At 41.3% G+C, this 17,504-nt stretch overlaps 2 protein-coding genes across 6 annotated transcripts in view; one reads left to right on the plus strand and one right to left on the minus strand.

Annotated features, from left to right (window-relative positions):
- CRYZ (crystallin, zeta (quinone reductase)) overlaps positions 1 to 11,471 on the minus strand; it is a 28,229-nt gene extending 16,758 nt beyond the window's left edge. For 2 of the 4 annotated variants that reach the window (XM_011936928.1, XM_011936925.1), the window contains exons 1-3: positions 11,039 to 11,471; positions 3,040 to 3,163; positions 1,445 to 1,597 (exon numbers count right to left, since the gene is read on the minus strand). In XM_011936928.1, the coding sequence (XP_011792318.1) occupies positions 1,445 to 1,597; positions 3,040 to 3,150 (264 nt within the window). In that variant the 5' untranslated portion in view covers positions 3,151 to 3,163; positions 11,039 to 11,471. Of the gene's footprint in view, positions 1 to 1,444; positions 1,598 to 3,039; positions 3,164 to 8,642; positions 8,682 to 11,038 lie in introns of all 4 variants that reach the window. The other 2 variants (XM_011936926.1, XM_011936929.1) reach the window with 2 other exon arrangements.
- The window catches only part of TYW3 (tRNA-yW synthesizing protein 3 homolog (S. cerevisiae)), a 31,807-nt gene continuing 25,445 nt past the window's right edge, over positions 11,143 to 17,504 (plus strand). For both annotated transcript variants that reach the window (XM_011936924.1, XM_011936923.1), the window contains exon 1: positions 11,143 to 11,477. In XM_011936924.1, coding sequence (XP_011792314.1) covers positions 11,304 to 11,477 — 174 coding nt within the window. In that variant the 5' untranslated portion in view covers positions 11,143 to 11,303. The remainder of the gene's footprint in view (positions 11,478 to 17,504) is intronic.

Consider the following 17,504-nt stretch of genomic DNA (forward strand, 5'->3'; position numbering starts at 1 on the left):
AAGGAGAGAGAAAACAGTTCTAGTAAGGGAAAGCGAGGAGTAATCCTCAAATCCCAGAAGTCACCAGGAAAGTCACACAAGAGAGGCACTATCTGCAGTGAGAAAAGATAAGCTAGTTTTAGACACGTTTTGTACGAGATTTCTGGAGGTTGACCACGTGAGTCCAGTGTCTCCAACAGAACTCTCTGCAGTGATGGAAATGTTCACATCTGCACTGTCCAGCAGGGCAGCCACTGGACACAGGAGGCTATTAAGCATTTGAAATGTTGCTAGAGTGACTCAGGAACTGAATTTTCAATATGAATTTAAGTTGAATTTTAAATTGCCACATGTGGCTAGTGGCTACCGTTTTGGATAGCACAGATCCAGAGTTTAGCAGAAAATTCTATGCTAAAGATGTAACATGTGATAATGGCAACAAAGAGAGTGTATGAGATTGCAAAAAAGGTAAAGAATACAGAAAGCAGAAGTCTAAATAGAGACTGAGAGCCCTAGGCAACACCAAGATTTGAGGAATATCCAGAGAAAAAGAAGCCTGAAAACGGAGGCCCAGAAAGGAAGGGGAGAGGAGAACAGAAGAAAAGGATATCACAGAAGCTGCAGAAAAAGTTTTTTAAAGAAAAAGTTAAGTGGCTGAGAGTGTCAAATGTCACAGAGAAGTCAAGAAAGATAATGACATAAAAGGGCCCATTAACTCCAGCAATACAGAGGCCATTAGTAACATTAGCAAGAGTCCTTTCAGTGGAGCGATGGGGGCAGAAGCCAGGTTGCCACAGGCTGAGGAGTGGAAAGTTGTATGAATTTGCCAGTCTTCCTGTACAGGAGAAGAGTAATCTTCTCTGTCTCAACCTAATTTTGGTAAGGTGCTGCCAAAGTTGAGTAGGTCAAGGAATTATGAAGAAGGATGCTAGGACATGAGTCTACTATGAATATGTCTTTTGGCATATATATATATATATATATATCCTGATCATAACATTTTCAGTGACTGAGTCAGAGCTCCAAAATTGTACAGTGACCTTGCATTTTTTCATGTTTTACTTATTTTTCAAAAGAATTAACTTTCTCTTTATCTTATTAAGCAAAATTTATAAAAGGAATTAAAAATTATATTAGCTTGTGTATCATCAAGAGTTGGGAAATAGTCTAACTTCCTCGTGTGCTTTCTTTCCTTACATATTTCTATTAAATCAAAAAAATCACAGTTCATTCTGTGGGGACATGAAGATACAGAAATTATCCAGCACCTATTCACAACAAAGTAGTAAACAAATAAGGCCTCTGGATAAAATCTAATTTCTTTTTTGACTAGAAGAGTCTCCCAAGTGGCAGAAATTGTGTAACAGGGCCTTTTAAAGCCTTAAATAAGATGCAGTTGAAAGCTATATTCAAATATTTTAAGGAAATAAATTAAGCCAAATAGAAATAATTAAAAATGCAATACCTTGAAAGCAGATGCATTATCTCCAACAGCTTCTATCACGCCAGCCACATCTGAGCCAGGAGTATAGGGTAAGAGTGGTTTTATACTATGAGTACCAGAGCGAATGTATGTCTCCACAGGGTTGACACCACATGCATGGACCTTGATTAGAACCTGCAATGACAATGTATTTTAGTTCACAGAAAGAATATAGGCATTCATTTAACTTTATGCTAGGACTGTGCTGATTATGGGAGCTATCAAAATGGGAGAAAAAAGCAAAACAAATAAGTGCTTGCCTTCAACAAGCTCACATTCCAGTTTTACAAGCTAACATAAATAAGTATGACAGAATGGCTATGTACTGTATTAAAAACATTTTGGGGAAAATAGTGAAAGAAATATTTAAGGGGATATGTGGTAGAGACCTCTGTATGTTCGTCAAACCCATTTTCTCTTTTTCCTGGGTTATACAGAAAAAGCGGTGCTTCTTCGCCTCCCTCATGGTTATAATTAGCCAAGTGACTGAGTTCTAGCCAATGGAACGTTAGCAAAAGTGACAGCAGACCCTTGCAGGCCTGACTGATTAAAACTTCCTAGCCAAGCCACACTGTGCTTTTCCTCTTCCATGGAGACCCTGGAAGACAGGGGTTGGGTGGCAGAGCCACATGAAAGAAGCAGCTGAGTCCCTAAGTCACTGTTGGAGAACAGCTACCCACCCACATTTGAGAACTTTTAAATTCAGTGTATAAGAAATAATTATCCGTGGCTGGACCATTGTAATTTTTAGGTTACAGCAATTGTAGGAGATAATTTTACCTTAATTAACACAGAATGATTACCTCTGGTATAAAAGTAAGGGAAGGCTTTATAAAGGAAGTGGTATTTGAGTTAGGGTTTAAAAGATAAGTAGAAATTAGGAATGAGAGAAAAAGGATAGTTCGGGTAAAAAAACAATAGCATGTGCAAAGACAGAGGAATGAAAGGGAGTCTTAAGGAAATTGGACAAAATCTCATGTTGTTACAGCACTGTATCTCTATATGGAGAGGGAGTGATGAGAAAAAAATTTGTAAAGATAGGTTATAGCCAAACTGTAAAAACTCTCATAGGCTTGCTAAGAAAATTAGACTTGGGAGGCATGGAGGGTGCACTAATAAAAATACATAATTTAAAATCAAAAGTATATTATTAAAGTAATTGGAGATGATTAAACTATACACTTAAATTCTCATGAATCACACATGAAAAAGCATGAATGCAAAAGAAAATTGTTTTCCCAGCATGCAAAAAATAAAAATCATGAATGTTTGTAATAGAATAACTTATTCAAAACTCCTTATGTGTCCATTGAGAAAAATCCAGTTATTGCACTACATAGATCATTCCCTACATCAAAAATTTTCTTATAACCAAAGGTTATTCTTTTTTATACATCTACTTCACTAATTATCAGGTTTATGTTAACTTTATCAATGTCCATATGTATATGTAGTGTAAATTGCATCCTAATTCAGTGTCTTTAAAAATAATTGTGACTCTGCTTCTTTTGAACACTATTTGTAAGAGACTCACACTCAGTATAATTATGGCCTCAATAAAGTAATTTTATTTCTACCTGATGGTCTTTTGGAATTGGTACTGCAATATCTGACTGCAATTTCAGGACTTCTGGTCCACCAAATTCAAAAACTCTAACAGCTCTCATCAACTTCTGTCTGGTCGCCATGATGATCTAGATACTAAGAAAGAAAAAAATTAATGTATTGTCACATTGTATCTAAGATATCACCATGTTCCCCCCCTCCCCCGGAGGAAGCAGATCAAACAATTTTTTCAAATAACAATTTAAATCATGAGCTTACCACTGATCTCATTTCATGTTTAAGGACCTTTCATCTTACAAATCCCTCAGCTACAAAGAAAAATACTTCATGATACTTACTGTAGGGATTCAGTGCCTTCAACAAAGGAACCAAATATGCAAACAAAAACATCTGGATAGACATAGCATGGTATCATATTTAGGTTTTCTTGCTTGGGTTGCGATTTTAGAAATTTAATGAGTTTAGTTTTATTAACATTAGGTGAACCGCCCTCCTTTTGTTAGATTATGAAACATTTCAAACATTTACCTGACACCCGGTGTATTGGTTCATTTTCATACTGCTATGAAGAAATACTGGCGACTAGATAATTTATAAAGGAAACAGGTTTAATGGACTCACAGTTCCACATGGCTAGGTAGGTCTCACAATCATGGTGGAAGGCAAAGGGGAAGCAATGGCATGTCTTACATGGTGGCAGACAAGAGAGCTTGTGCAGGGGAATTCCCTTTTATAAAACCATCGGATCTAGTGAGACTTATTCACTATCACTAGAACAGCAAGGGAACTCTCTTCCCCATGACTCAATTACCTCCCACCACGTCCTGCTTTCCCAACAGTCTCCCAAAATCTTAACTAATTTCAGCATAAACTCAAAAGTTCACAGTCCAAAGTCTCATCAGAGACAAGGCAAGTTCCTTCTGCCTATCAGCCTGTAAAATCAAAAGCAAGTTAGTTACTTCCTAGATACAATGGGGGTACAGGAAATGGGTAAATGCAGCTGTTCCAAATGGGAGAAATTGGCCAAAACAAAGGGGCTACAGGTCCCATGCAAGTCTGAAATCCAACGGGGCAGTCAAATCTTAAAGCTCCAAAATGAACTCTTTTGACTCCACATCTCACATCCAGGTCACTCTGATAAAAGACGTAGGTTCCCACGGTCTTGGTCAGCTCTGCCCCAGTGGCTTTGCGGGGTAAAGCCTCCCTGCTGGCTGCTTTCATGGGCTGGCATTGGTATCTGCAGCCTTTCCAGGCATACAGTGTGAGCTATCAGTGGATCTACCATTCCGGGGTATGGAAGACAGTGGCCCTCTTCTCACAGCTCCACTATGTGGTGCCCCAGAAGGGACACTGTGTGGGGGCTCCCAGTTCACATTTCCCTTCCACACTGCCCTAGCAGAGGTTCTCCATGAGGGCTCCATCCCTGCAGCATACCTCTGGCTGGACATTCAAGAATTTCCACACAACCTCTGAAATCTAGGTGGAAGTTCCCAAACCTCAATTGTTGAATTCTGTGCACTGGCACGCCCAACACCACATGATCGTCTCAGAGGCCTCGGACTTGCACCTCTGAAGCAATGGCCTGATCTGTATGTTAGCACCTTTAGGCCATGGCTCAGATGCAGGGCACCAAGTCCCTAGGCTGCACACAGCATGGGTGCCCTGGACCCAGTCCAGGAAACCATTTTTTAACTCCTAGGCATCTGGGTCTGTGATGAGAGAAACTGTTACAAAGGTCTCTGACATGCCCTGGAGACATTTTCCCCATTCCATTATCTTGATGATTAACATTTGGCTCCTCCTTACTTAGGCAAGTGTCTGCAGCTGGCTTGAATTTCTCCTCAGAAAATGGATTTTTTTCTATTGCATCTTCAGGCTGCAAATTTTCTGAAATTTTATGCTCTGCTTTCCTTTTAAACATAAGTTCCAATTCCAAATCATATCTTTGTGAATACATAAAACTGAATGCTTTTAACAATGCACAGGTCACCTTTTGAATGCTTTACTGCTTAGAAATTTCTTCTGCCAGATACCCTAAATCATCTCTCTCAGGTTCAATGCTCCACAGATGTCTACAACAGGTGCAAAATGCCACCAGTCTTTTTGCTAAAACACAACAAAATTCACCTTTGCTCCAGTTCCCAACAGGTTCCTCATTTCCATCCGAGACTACCTTGGCCTGGACTTTACTGCCCAAATCACTATCAACATTTTGGTCAAAGCCATTCAACAAGTTTCTAGGAAGTTCCAAACTGTTTTCCCCACATCTTCCTGTCTTTTGAGCCCTCCAAACTGTTCCAATCTCTGCCTGTTACCCGGTTCCAAAGTCGCTTCCACATTTTCAGGTATCTTTACAGCACTACCGAACTCTAATAGTACCTATTTACTATTAGTTCATTTTCATACCGCTATGAAAAACACCTGAGACTGGGTACAATTTATAAAGGAAAGAGGTTTAACGGACTCGTAGTTTCATGTGGCTGGGGAGACCTCACGATCATGGCAGAGGGCAAAGGAGAAGCAAAGGCACAACTTACATGGCCGCAGACAAGAGAGCATGTGCAGAGGAACTCCCCTTTATAAAACCATCAGATCTCCGAGATCATCCTGGCTAACACAGTGAAACCCTGTCTCTACTAAAAAATACAAAGCAAACAAACAAAATTAGCCGGGCGTGGTGGTGGGCACCTTTAGTCCCAGCTACTTGGGAGACTGAGGCATGAGAGAATGAGAGAATGGCATGAACCTGGGAGGCGGAGCTTGCAGTGAGCTGAGATCGTGCCACTACACTCCAGCCACTACACTGCAGCCTCGGCAACAGCGCAAGACTGTCAAAAAAAAACAAAAACAAAAACAAAAAACAAAAAACAAAAAAACCATCAGATCTCATGAGACGTATTCACTATCATGGGAACAGCATGCAAAGGACCTGCCCCATGATTGAATTCCTCCCCCAGGTCCCTCCCATGATAAGTGGAAATTATGGGAGCTACAAGCTGAAGACGAGATTTGTGTGGGGACACAGCCAAACCATATTACCCAGCTTTAACAAATCTTAACATTTAAAAAACCTAAACTATTATAGATACAATTGAAGCCAAACCTGCTTCTGGCCCACCCTTTCAAGAGGTGACTATAACCATAAATTCAGTACTTATCATTCTCAAGCATTTAATATCACTTCTACATGTGTATGTAATATTAAACAATATGTGTTATTGTTTTGCATGTTTTCAAAATTCATACAGTTTAGGGAATACAAAAATCTCAAAAACTTAATGCTGAAAGGAAAAGGCAAATTCTGATTTGAAAAACAATTCTACAATTTGCTTTTTCCTTTCAGCATTAAGTTTTTTGAGATTTATCAATGTCGAAACATTTGGCTTTCTGCAGTTCATTCATTTTAACAAAAGGGGAAAAATGTCAGAAACTAAAAACAGTGCACCATATGCAATCTTTTATAAATTACAAGGGCACAGCTAACCTTTCTGTCAGATCACTGTTAATATCAAATGAAACGAAAACTCAGAGTTCAAATAACCTATAAAAAGGCAAAGAACATTTGTACAGAAAATGATATAATCTTAGAAAATTTTCTGTACCTGTAAAGATGTAACGAAAGGTTTTGACTATATCCCCATAATTTTATCTGTGGGTTATCATAATTTCTTGAAATCAACCAAATAGTGTTAGATTCTGCCATCACCTAAAACGTCTGCTTCAACCACAAGAAGTTTAAACATTAAGAAGAGTTGCAGAAACCAGGACCTGATACGAAAGAATTCAGACTTTTACTGTATCAGAACTCCACACAGGACTACTCAGAGCAGAGCCCATATAAATGTCATTCCACATTTCCACATATAGCGGCTGGGGCAGAAGTATTTTGGTAGTGTTATTGATGGAAAGTTCCTGATATAATTAATCAAAAGTTTGTGCCACTTTAAAACCCTTAAAATGATTTAACACAGTGTCTAGTACAAAGGAGAAAGTGACATTTCCAAAGGTTGTTTAGCAACGACATATCCTGAAGGGTGGTCCTCGGGGGAAAAAAAGAGGCAGAAGCAGGCAGACGGCATCAAGATTGCACTTCAAAACAGCTTGGCAGTGTCTGACGGGGAGATGATCTGTCAGAGGGCAGGGCTGGGAAAAAACAGCCCACTCCTCAGCAATCTCACCACTCTTACTTCCATTTAGGTCTTCACTCTAGCTGAGAATTCTTTAGACAAGAAAGTGAAAGTGTCAAGAAAATAAAAAAGAAAAAGGTTGCCCAGATGAGAATTTTCCATGGTGGATATAAGAACACAGAGGTTGTTTTTGTTTTGTTTTGTTATTTCAACATGGTGTTATGGGAAGAGCAGATTTTGGAATACGCAGCTCAAAGTGTGAGTCCCAGCTCTATTATGTAGCAGCCACATGGCCTTGGGCAAGGCAGTCAACCTCTTGATGCTGTTTCCTCATCTGAAATCTGGGCTCCCACTCAAGAGTTACATGCTAGAGACATGGCAAGCACCAAGCACAGAACTTAGCAAACACATGCTCTTGTATATAGTAGACATCACTATTGGTTTCCCCTCTATTCTTTTCAGTTTCTGAATCATAAGGATTGCCTGAGCCCAGGAGACCCAGCTCAGCCTGGGCAACATGGCAAAATGGCATCTCTCCAAAAAAAAAAAAAAAAAATTAGCTAGGTGTGGTGACAAGCACGGGTGGTCCCAGCTACTCAGGAGGCTGAGCTGGGAGGATCGCTTGAGCCCAGGAGGTCAAGGCTGCAGTGAGGCAGTGAGCTGTGATCATGCCACTGCACCACTCCAGCCTGGATGACAGTGTGAGACCCAGTCTCAAAAAAAAAAAAAAAAAAAAGCAGACTAGAGAAGTCAATAAAATGTTATGAAAAAAATACACTCTATAGTTCTATAATTATCTTTAATTTAATATAACGATATTTACAGGACTCTGGTTGTCAAAACAAGCTCTTATTCTCAAAGAATTCGGTGAAGATGACTTAAACAAAACATTAATACCAAACATTGGTTGTTACCCAATGTGTATTTTTCTGAACCTTAACTGTGCATGAAGCAGTGTGTTAAACTCAGAGAACACAAAGGACAAGGAGAATATGCCCCACCCTGCCCCTAGCTTCTGTAAGCTGGGTGCTTTCTCTCTCACACCTACACACATACCCTATGAGATGCTTGCTCTTTTTCCATTTTCCATATATACCCACTTTCTACCTATTTCTTTCACTCATATCTCACAATTACCATAAAAAAAAAACTGTTGTAATAATAAAAGTAAAATCACTCTGAAACAGGAGCTGTATCTCCCCTCCATGCCTCACGCCCCCTCCCCCCACCCCACCACACACACGCATTTTGGCATTGGCTAAGTGAGAGAAAGGAATAAAGAAAGAGGACTCATCCTACTGGATTTGGAAGACTCATCTGCTTTGCCCAGTACTAAACTACCACATTATCCTATTGGGCTTGAAAGTGATGGGGCATGGCCTGATCACACTAGCTCCTACTTTGCTTCAGCTGATCTTATTTCCCACTGAGCCTTTAGCATTCTGATTGATCAGGCTCCAACCTGCACTCATTGCCTTTGAACTCACCTATCCACGAGATCATCATATGCTTCATAATGATGAAGCCTGTCAAAGGAGATTATACAAATAATAAAATAACGTGGCATACTGATAGCAAATAGGATAATACTTAAACTCCTGTAATACTGGATTTCTTCTAAAAAGCATACATCTTTCACTTTCATTGACATAACTATTTTCACAACAAGTAGAGAAGTTATTTAAACTATGATTTTATCCAGAAGTAAAAATAAAATCGCCATCCATTTTATGGATGAGAAAACATCACAAGAGGTTAAGAGACTTGGCCAGGGTCACATAGAAGCAAAGCTAGAACCCAAGTCCTATAATTAAATGGTGTTAGCTGATTTTTTTTTTTTTTTAACTTTACAATCCTTTTCATCTCACCCTTTGATATGCTGGCATATAAGACCCTTTACTTCATAGAAATAAACTTTACAATAGTGATAGTGAGAAAGACTGAGCTAGAAAATGTGAAATCAAACTAACCTGCAAGTAGAATCACATATTTTATGACTAAGGCATCTGCTTAGAGTTTGAAATTTCTCAAATGCCCACTAAGTCAGGGAATGCAGCAGAAATACAAAGGACATGATTCTATTTTTAAAAATGTGTAAAAAAAATTACTCCCTAGCATCGGATCCTTGTGGACAGGACAGACCTTTCCATTGCTTGTGGTGTTTAATTAAACTATACTTCAAACAGGCCTTCCTATTTATCAAATATAAACTTTTAAAAATTGGAGTCCCTTGGTTTAATTTTTGGTTTTATTTTACCTCTGAAAGGTTGCCAATATGCCTTACAAATCTAGGAAATAGGAAGTCTAAAATCCCTTCTCCAACAGTGATCTTTTTCCTCCCCATGCTTGTATCCATTTGATTTAAATGAAAATTAAAGGAATTGGGAAAATGTTAGGAGTATATTTTAACATAGAAAGAACAGATCAATTCACAAAGCCAGAACAAAGGAACATTATGAGACAAGAGCAAAAGTAAAATTAAATAAGAATTCTGGCAAGAATTTTAAAAACTGAAAACTTAGAAAAAAAATCAATCATTACAAAATGTTCTGCTGCTAATAAAAAATAACTCATGTAAGTATATGGTTTATTAATAATCCAGAAGGTTAAAAAGTCAAGAATTACAAGTGGTCAAAGAAAGTCTCTTCCTGGCTGTGTGATCTTATCAGGTCACTTCTGTTCACTTGTGACAGGATGGAGTATGAAGAAGGGAGGAGTTTAACAGATAATTCCGGACTCCTCCAGGTTCCCTGATGGTATGGAACAGGGCAGTCTGTTCCCTAATGTTGGGGTGGTAGAGCTCGGAGAGATTTGCTCCTGAACTCACTGCGCTAACCAGACACGTATTCACAGTAGCTTCAGTGGGACTCACACAGCAATTTCCATTAGCTACGGACAAGCATTCCAAACTTTAGCCTTTAGGTTTAATCATTGACACACCTTCCCTGGTCACTGAGTCTCCTCTAGAAACTCAGTACAAACATCCTACGATGTGTTAACAGGGTGTTTCGTAATTTTCTTTTGAAGATTATTCTAAGTGGGGGGCGTCACAGGGTCAATAAAAACATACATTTCTCTCAAAGTAAGACTGCAATCCTGATGACAAAGCTGAAGGAAGACCAGGCGGCGAGCTCCGGGAAACCTGTAATTGTGGGAATCAAGGAGAAAAAAATTTCCCACAGCTGGGCTGTAGGAAGGGGCCCTACCTAGGAGAAGAAATCAAATCCCCCACAGCTGGGCTGTGGGAAGGCGCCCTACTTAGAAGAAATCCCCTACAGCTGGGCTGTGGGAAGGGGCCATACCTAGGAGAAATCCCCTACAGCTGGGCTGTGGGAAGGGGCCATACCTAGGAGAAATCCCCTACAGCTGGGCTGTGGGAAGGGGCCATACCTAGGAGAAATCCCCTACAGCTGGGCTGTGGGAAGGGGCCCTACCTAGGAGAAATCCCCTACAGCTGGGCTGTGGGACGGGGCCCCGGACTGACCGCTGCGTGCTGCTGCAGGAATCCCCAAACCCAGGCACTGGCTGCAGGGAAAATCAAGCAGGTGACTGGCGGGGGGGTGCAGCGTGGGACTGGGGGTCGGGGAGTGCGGGGGGCGGAGGCTGGGCAGGGGTAGTTCCAACGAACGCCTCATGGTGTGGTAGCCTAAACTCAGAGACTAAACGCAGGACCAGAGCGCAAAACTCCCTACCTGATTCATGGATGGGAACTTGCAGCCCCTGGAGGGGAATGGCTTTGGTCTGGAGCTCTTTACGCACTAATTCTCTGAGAGGACACAGGGCAGGAAAGGAGTGCAGCCAAAATCAACCTCCGTTGCACTTGGACGAGCAGTGGGGAGATTCGCTGTCTGAACAACTAAGGAGAGTTTTTAAAACCACTTACCAAGATCTAGAGTGGGAATTAAAATCTGCGTGGGCCTCTTCAGATTCCACAGGATGAGGTCTGCTACAAGTTCTCCAACTTTTGCAGGCTCCGCCCACGCTGTGCGCCAATCGCCAACCCCAGGGGAAGGCACTAGAATTTCCCAAATTAAGAACGCAGAGGAAGTTTGGACCTTTTCGGCCACCGCTCGCTTCAATATGGCCGCCCCCGGGGAGAGACTAGGCAACCGTGAAGGAGCAGATCGCAGCCCGTGAGTCTCTCACACATGGATCGCAGCGCCGAGTTCAGGAAATGGAAGGCGCAGTGTTTGAGCAAAGCGGACCTCAGCCGGAAGGGCAGTGTGGACGAGGATGTGGTAGAGCTTGTGCAGTTTCTCAACACGCGAGATCAGTTTTTCACCACTAGCTCCTGCGCTGGCCGCATCGTACTCCTTGACGGGGTGAGGGCCCCTTTGCTCCCGTACAGCGCCTGCTTTCTAGTGCGAAACTTTAGGAGCCCTGTGCCCACCCAGTACCGAGCCAGCATGTCTGTGTTTGTTCCTCCGCGGGGTGGTCTGTTTCTTTATACGTGTAATTCAGGGGATTAGTGCTTCTAAAAGTTTAATATGGCAGTTAATCAGCTGAGGATCTTTTAAAATACAGATTATGATTTTTCAGGTGTAGGGTAGGGCCTGATCCTGTGCATTTCTAACAAGTGCCCAAATGATGTTGAAACTGCTGACCTGGGAACTATCTTGTGTGGCAAAGGTTAGAAAATTGATTTTATTATATGAATACTAAGGGAATTTAAAGACTTTGTAGCCTGCCAAGGTATTGAATGCTGGAATCCGCTCATCAACAGCTCTGACATTGTTACTGCATGCTTGAACATCACCAGGGTTAAGGAGTTCACTGCCTCCTAGTGAGCCCCTCCATTATTACAACTGTTATTACCGTTCTGTTAGTTTTACGCAGATAAGTAGGATCATATATAATTCAGGATGGTTAGACTTATGATTTTTAACTTTATGATGGGCTTACAGTGGTAGTAAATGCATTTTGACTTACATTTTCCACTTATGACGCATTTATTGGGATGTAACCCCATCATAAATCAAGAAGCAGCTGTACAAGCCATACCTCCTTATTTGCAGATTCGTTACCCCAGTCAACAGCAGTCTGAAAATATTAAATGAAAATTCCAGAAATAAACAATTAGTAAGTTTTAAATTGCATGCTGTTCTGAGTAGTGTGATAAAATATTGAGCCAACCAGCTCCTTCCAGAATGGGAGGTGAATCATCCCTTTGTCCAGAATATTCCACTATATACTCTTGCTGCCCTTTAGCTACTTGATAGCCCTCTGGGTTATCAGATCCACTGTGGTGGTATCATAGTGCTTGTGTTCAACTAACTCTTATTTTACTTAATAATGACCCCGAAGTAGGAGAGTAATGATGCTGGCTATTTGGATCTGACAACAGTAAGTCATAAAGTGCTTCTTTGAAGTGAAAAGGTGAAAGTTCTTAAGGAAAGACTTAAGGAAAGAAAAAATAGCATATGCTGAGGTTGCTAAGATCTATGGAAAGAATGAATCTGTGTCAGTGAAATTGTGAAGAAGGAAAAAGAAATTCATTCTTCTGAGGTTTCAGGCATCCATTAGGGGGTCTGGGGACATATCCCCTGAGGATAAGGCTGCTTGGGAGTGATATTGCTTAGATTAAAAACCATTGGCTGTGTTGTAGCAGGACAAGCCACAGACAAAACTCCTCAGACACTGAGTTAAAGAAGGAAGGGGTTTATTCGGCCAGGTGCATTGGCGAGATTCCTGTCTCAAGAGCCGAGCTCCCCGAGTGAGCAATTCCTGTCCCTTTTAAGGGCTCACAACTCTAAGGGGGTGCATGTGAGAGGGTCGTGATTGATTGAGCAAGCAGGGGGTACGTGACTGGGGGCTGCATACACTGGTAATTAGATTGAAACAAAACAAGGTAGGGATTTTCATAGTGCATTTCTATACAATGTCTGTAATCTATAGATAACATAACTGATTAGATCAGGGGTCGATCTTTAACTGCCAGGCCCAGGGTGTGGTGCCAGTCTGTCTGCCTGTGGATTTCATTTTTGTCTTTTAATTTTTACTTCTTTCTTTGGAGGCAGAAATTGGGCATAAGACGATATAAGGGGTGGTCTCCTCCCTTATTCCCCTATTTTGAGACTCTCATTTTATTAGTGGGAGTTCTCACTTTAATTTTCACTACCCATGTCTTCTTGCAAGACAGATTGATAGTGATTCATATAGTACACTTGTGCTTAAGTATTTTGGTGAACTAAGGTAGCAATGAAGCTTTTTATCATTTGAGGAAGTACCAGTAGCAAACAAGGGAGCAGTAGGCAGGTTCCTATTATTATTATAACTCCTATTATAAGAGTTTTAAATCCTTCTAGCTCTGGGAACCATTTTCCAAACATGGCCCCAGGATCAAATCCATGCCACACTTGCACGGGCACATGTGCCAGTTTTGTCATATCTCTATGTCTTCAACTACTTGCCCTTGATCATCTATGTGTAGACAGCAATTAGTAAGGTTAAATTTTCCACACACCCCTCCTTCAGCTGCTAGCAAATAGTTGAGAGCCAATCTGAGTTTCTTGCCAGGCCAGAATAGTCAAGGCTCTGCCAGTTTTATTAGTGATTATTTCTAAGACAGCTTGTAACCTTATTCAGTTGATCATGTAAATAGAAGTCTGGTATCCCCATGAGCCGTCTAGTGCCCAAGTAGCAGGCCCATAATATTGTATAATTCTCTCAGGGGGCCATTCATCATCTTTCCAATTTCCTATAGCTATGCTTCTCTTTTCGTGGGAAGCATAGACAGGGAAACCCAGGAGTTGGCCTGTTTTTATGGGCAGTAGGAAGAAAGATGGTTTAATAGTGCCAATAACACAACTATCTGCCCACTGGTCACATAATTTCGTATAAGCTCTATGCCCACATATCCAGTATAATCCAGTGGGGGCTGTCCGGTCCTGGTGGGACTCCAGGCGGGTCCACATGGTTTGCAACTTTGGGAATTTGCTAAATGGATTCTTCTCTGTTTGATTTGAACTCCACCAAGTGACTGTTTTTGTGGTACCATTATACAGTTTCTGTCCCAGACAACTAAGTTGTCCTACGAGGTGAGTGAATTCTTTTCCTTCTCTAGCTATGCAGTATTGTCCAATAATTGAGGCTTTTAGGACCCAGAAATTATCAGGGTGATTCTTTTGAGCCAGGAATTCATCAGGAATTGGGTCTGTAGGTACTAATTCTTGGACTTCCCATGGCCATTGATCTCCCATTCAGTTCCTCCACATACATAACATGAAGTGACATTGAGAGACTGGGCTACATAGCTCAGCTAATTGCAAAAACAAATTTCTTGTTTTTCCTGGAATTTCTGGTACTGGTACATTTAGTTCATCATAGAAAGTTTGAAACACTGGCTCAGGAGAGCGTTTGTAAACTTCTCCTCAAACCAAGATATTTACTCGAGGATCCAGTCTGACCCCATCGATTCCTAAAGTCACACACTCCCCTTTTCTCCAGTGAGGATCAAGGGGATTGATTATTGCTAGCTCTAAGGGGTTACATTGTCCCTTAGTACAGGAAGGGCCATTTTTTTCTTTCTGAAGGTGGACTGGATCCTTTTTATTTTTTATCCAAGTGGCCCAAATGACAGAAGACCAGGATCCACATTCATTTCCACACAGTCCTAATTCATGTGAAATATACTTATTTTCAGTCATATAGCCTTTTTCCCAACTAAAAGAGCCACATCCCCTTTCTAACTTACTGTTAATGACAGCACAGACATCAAATTTTAAGGTGACTTGTTTGGGCATCCCTTTTCTGTTTTGGCTAACACTTTACTCGTATCTTTTATGATCCCCTACCAGTCTTCAGTTCTTAGTTTTATTTTAAAAACTGTGGTCATGGGTGGCTCAGATGAGTAATAACACACATCAGGTTGGTCATTTCCTGGGCTACATACCTTGTATAGAATAACATTATACAAACAAGTTCTTTTTAGAGTTCCAGTACACTTATAATAACCGTAAAATAATAGGACCATGGCAACCTTTCGTCCTACCTCAGTGACCTGATGTATACACTGGGAACAGCCCTCAGTCTGAGGAAGGTCAGTTGAAGTCCTTACTGTACAAGTCCAAATTTTAAGGAAAATGAGTCCCGCGATGAGTTTCCTCATGCTTCGGCTGTGTGTGGACCAGTCAGCTTCCAGGTGTGACTGGAGCAGGTCTTATCGTCTTTTTCAAAGTCACTTTGCAGAAGGTTGCTCGCATCCATGTACCGCTTACAGTCTACTAATGTTTAAGGATGGTCTCGGAGGTTGGGCCTGCTAGAATAAACTGAGTCCAACACCTCTACACAGTTATGTTCAACTGGGCTCTCTGATACCGGGAGCAAGGTGGTGGGGTTTAGGGTGTTGCAAACTTCAATAGTTATTTGGGGATTTTCACATAGCAAGCTTTGGTACTTGGTTAATCTAGCATTTGTTAACCAGTGATGTCCTTTGGTATTTATACCACAGCATGGGGGGGCCTTTATATTCAGGTTTTGCCTAGAAGTTAGTTTATCTGCTTCTTGTGCTAAAAGGGCCGTTGCTGCTAGGGCCCTTAGACCTGGGTGCCAACCTTTGGAAACCCTGTCTAGTTGTTTTGAGACATAGGCCACTGGCCTTGGCCAGGGGCCCACAGTCTGGCTTAAAACTCCAACTGCCATTTTTTCTCTTTCTGACACAGAGAGTGTAAAGAGTTTTGTCAGGTCAGGTAGCCTCAGGAAGAGGGGCCGACATGAGTTTTTCTTTTAACTCATGAAAACCTCATTGCTGTTGGTTGTAATAGATGTAGTTTATCTAATCTACATTTTTATTAACTGTCACCTACCAAAATATTGACTTAAATCCTGCAGCTATTTGATTTCAAGCTTTAAATTGATCTGGTATTCCTCGTGGGACTCCCAATTGCGTCTAAATAGACATGAGAGTTGAAAGACCCATAAGGAGCTTCTCTCGCTTTTTGATATCTTATTATTTTTTTTCCTTCTGGTTGATGAAATGCTAGGGTGAAAGGGAGAGTCAATTGGACTAAAGTACAAGTGCCACTCCAGTTATTCGGCAGAGTGCCCAGTAAAGGTCCACCATGATACTACCACACATCCGCTCAAGGATGAACAAGGGCTGACTGATAAGCTCTTGAAAATTCTTAAACTCACTGCATCCTTTTAGGTTTCCAAGGAACGCTAAGTTTCCTCCCTATTGTGAGAGACACAAAATAAACTTGGGAGACGGAGGCTGGATGGCTTTCAGGGGCTGACCCGTGGGGTGCTGGACTTTGGGATATAGCAGAGAGAGCTTGGCATGACTTATTACTCCAGGCTGTAGAATCCTGGAAAAGAGCTACCATGCAGTCCACACCTGGTTGACTGGAGGACCGCCTTAGTGGAAAGGGGACAGTCTTGGCCTCTGGCCTGCCATGTGCACAAGTGTAACAATTGCTTTTGTTTAATGTGCAAATAGAATATTTGATCCATTTTAACCAGGCGTTTGCATCTTGGTACCCAGTCTTAATTGCTAAAGTTTGTTTTAAGTCTTTAACTTCTGTGATCCTCTAGTAAAATGAATATATGGTTTTAGGAAATTACAAAAACCGGTTGGGGCAGTCCATCCTTGCTCTTTAGTGGTCCACAGAATGTTGGACCAACTATGGCGACTACATCAGGGGGCAAGACTCCTGGTTGGCACTGGGGTCTTTATCGAAATCGTCCTGGATTAAATGGTCCTAGTTTACTAATGCCCAGTCTGAGGAGAGTCAGGAGAGACAGAAGTACTTTTCTGAATTTGAAAGCTGTCTTTGACCTGGCAAGTCCCCACAGGGTATAACAAGGCAAGCATTAAATGCAATAGTTTGAGGTGAAATTGACTTGGTTATGTTAATAACTAGATGGTCAGCAATAGAATGAGGAAAGAAGAAAGAGTAATAGAATAGATGAAAAGAGTTAAATTTTTCTTAGCTTTAGTGTGGTAGGGTTTTCCCCTGGGACTATGGCCCATGACTCTGGAGGGGGTGGTGCTTTCTTGACTTGGGTGTGATGAGTCCATTTTTTTCCTGTATGAACAGCAGTCTTGGTGGTTAGCAGCACAAGGTAGGGTCTTTCCCAGGCTGGTTCAAGTTTTTCTTCTTTCCACCTTGAGATGAGAACGTGATCTTCAGGCTGGTGCTGGTTTACCAGAAATTCTAGGGGTGGTACATGTGCTAAAAGACTTTTAGGTTTTTTTTTTTTTGTGAGAAAGGAAAGTGGAAGATAAGTCAAGTATATAATTTCTAAGAAATTGATCTTTTGTTTTAAATGTGGGGACCTTGGCAGTGGACTTTATAGTCCTTAGTGACTATAAAAAATGACTTAGTCCTTTTTACTGAGAAATTTCCTTT

This window comes from Colobus angolensis, unplaced genomic scaffold, assembly GCF_000951035.1.
Source record: "Colobus angolensis palliatus isolate OR3802 unplaced genomic scaffold, Cang.pa_1.0 Scaffold158, whole genome shotgun sequence".
Taxonomy (NCBI): domain Eukaryota; kingdom Metazoa; phylum Chordata; class Mammalia; order Primates; family Cercopithecidae; genus Colobus; species Colobus angolensis.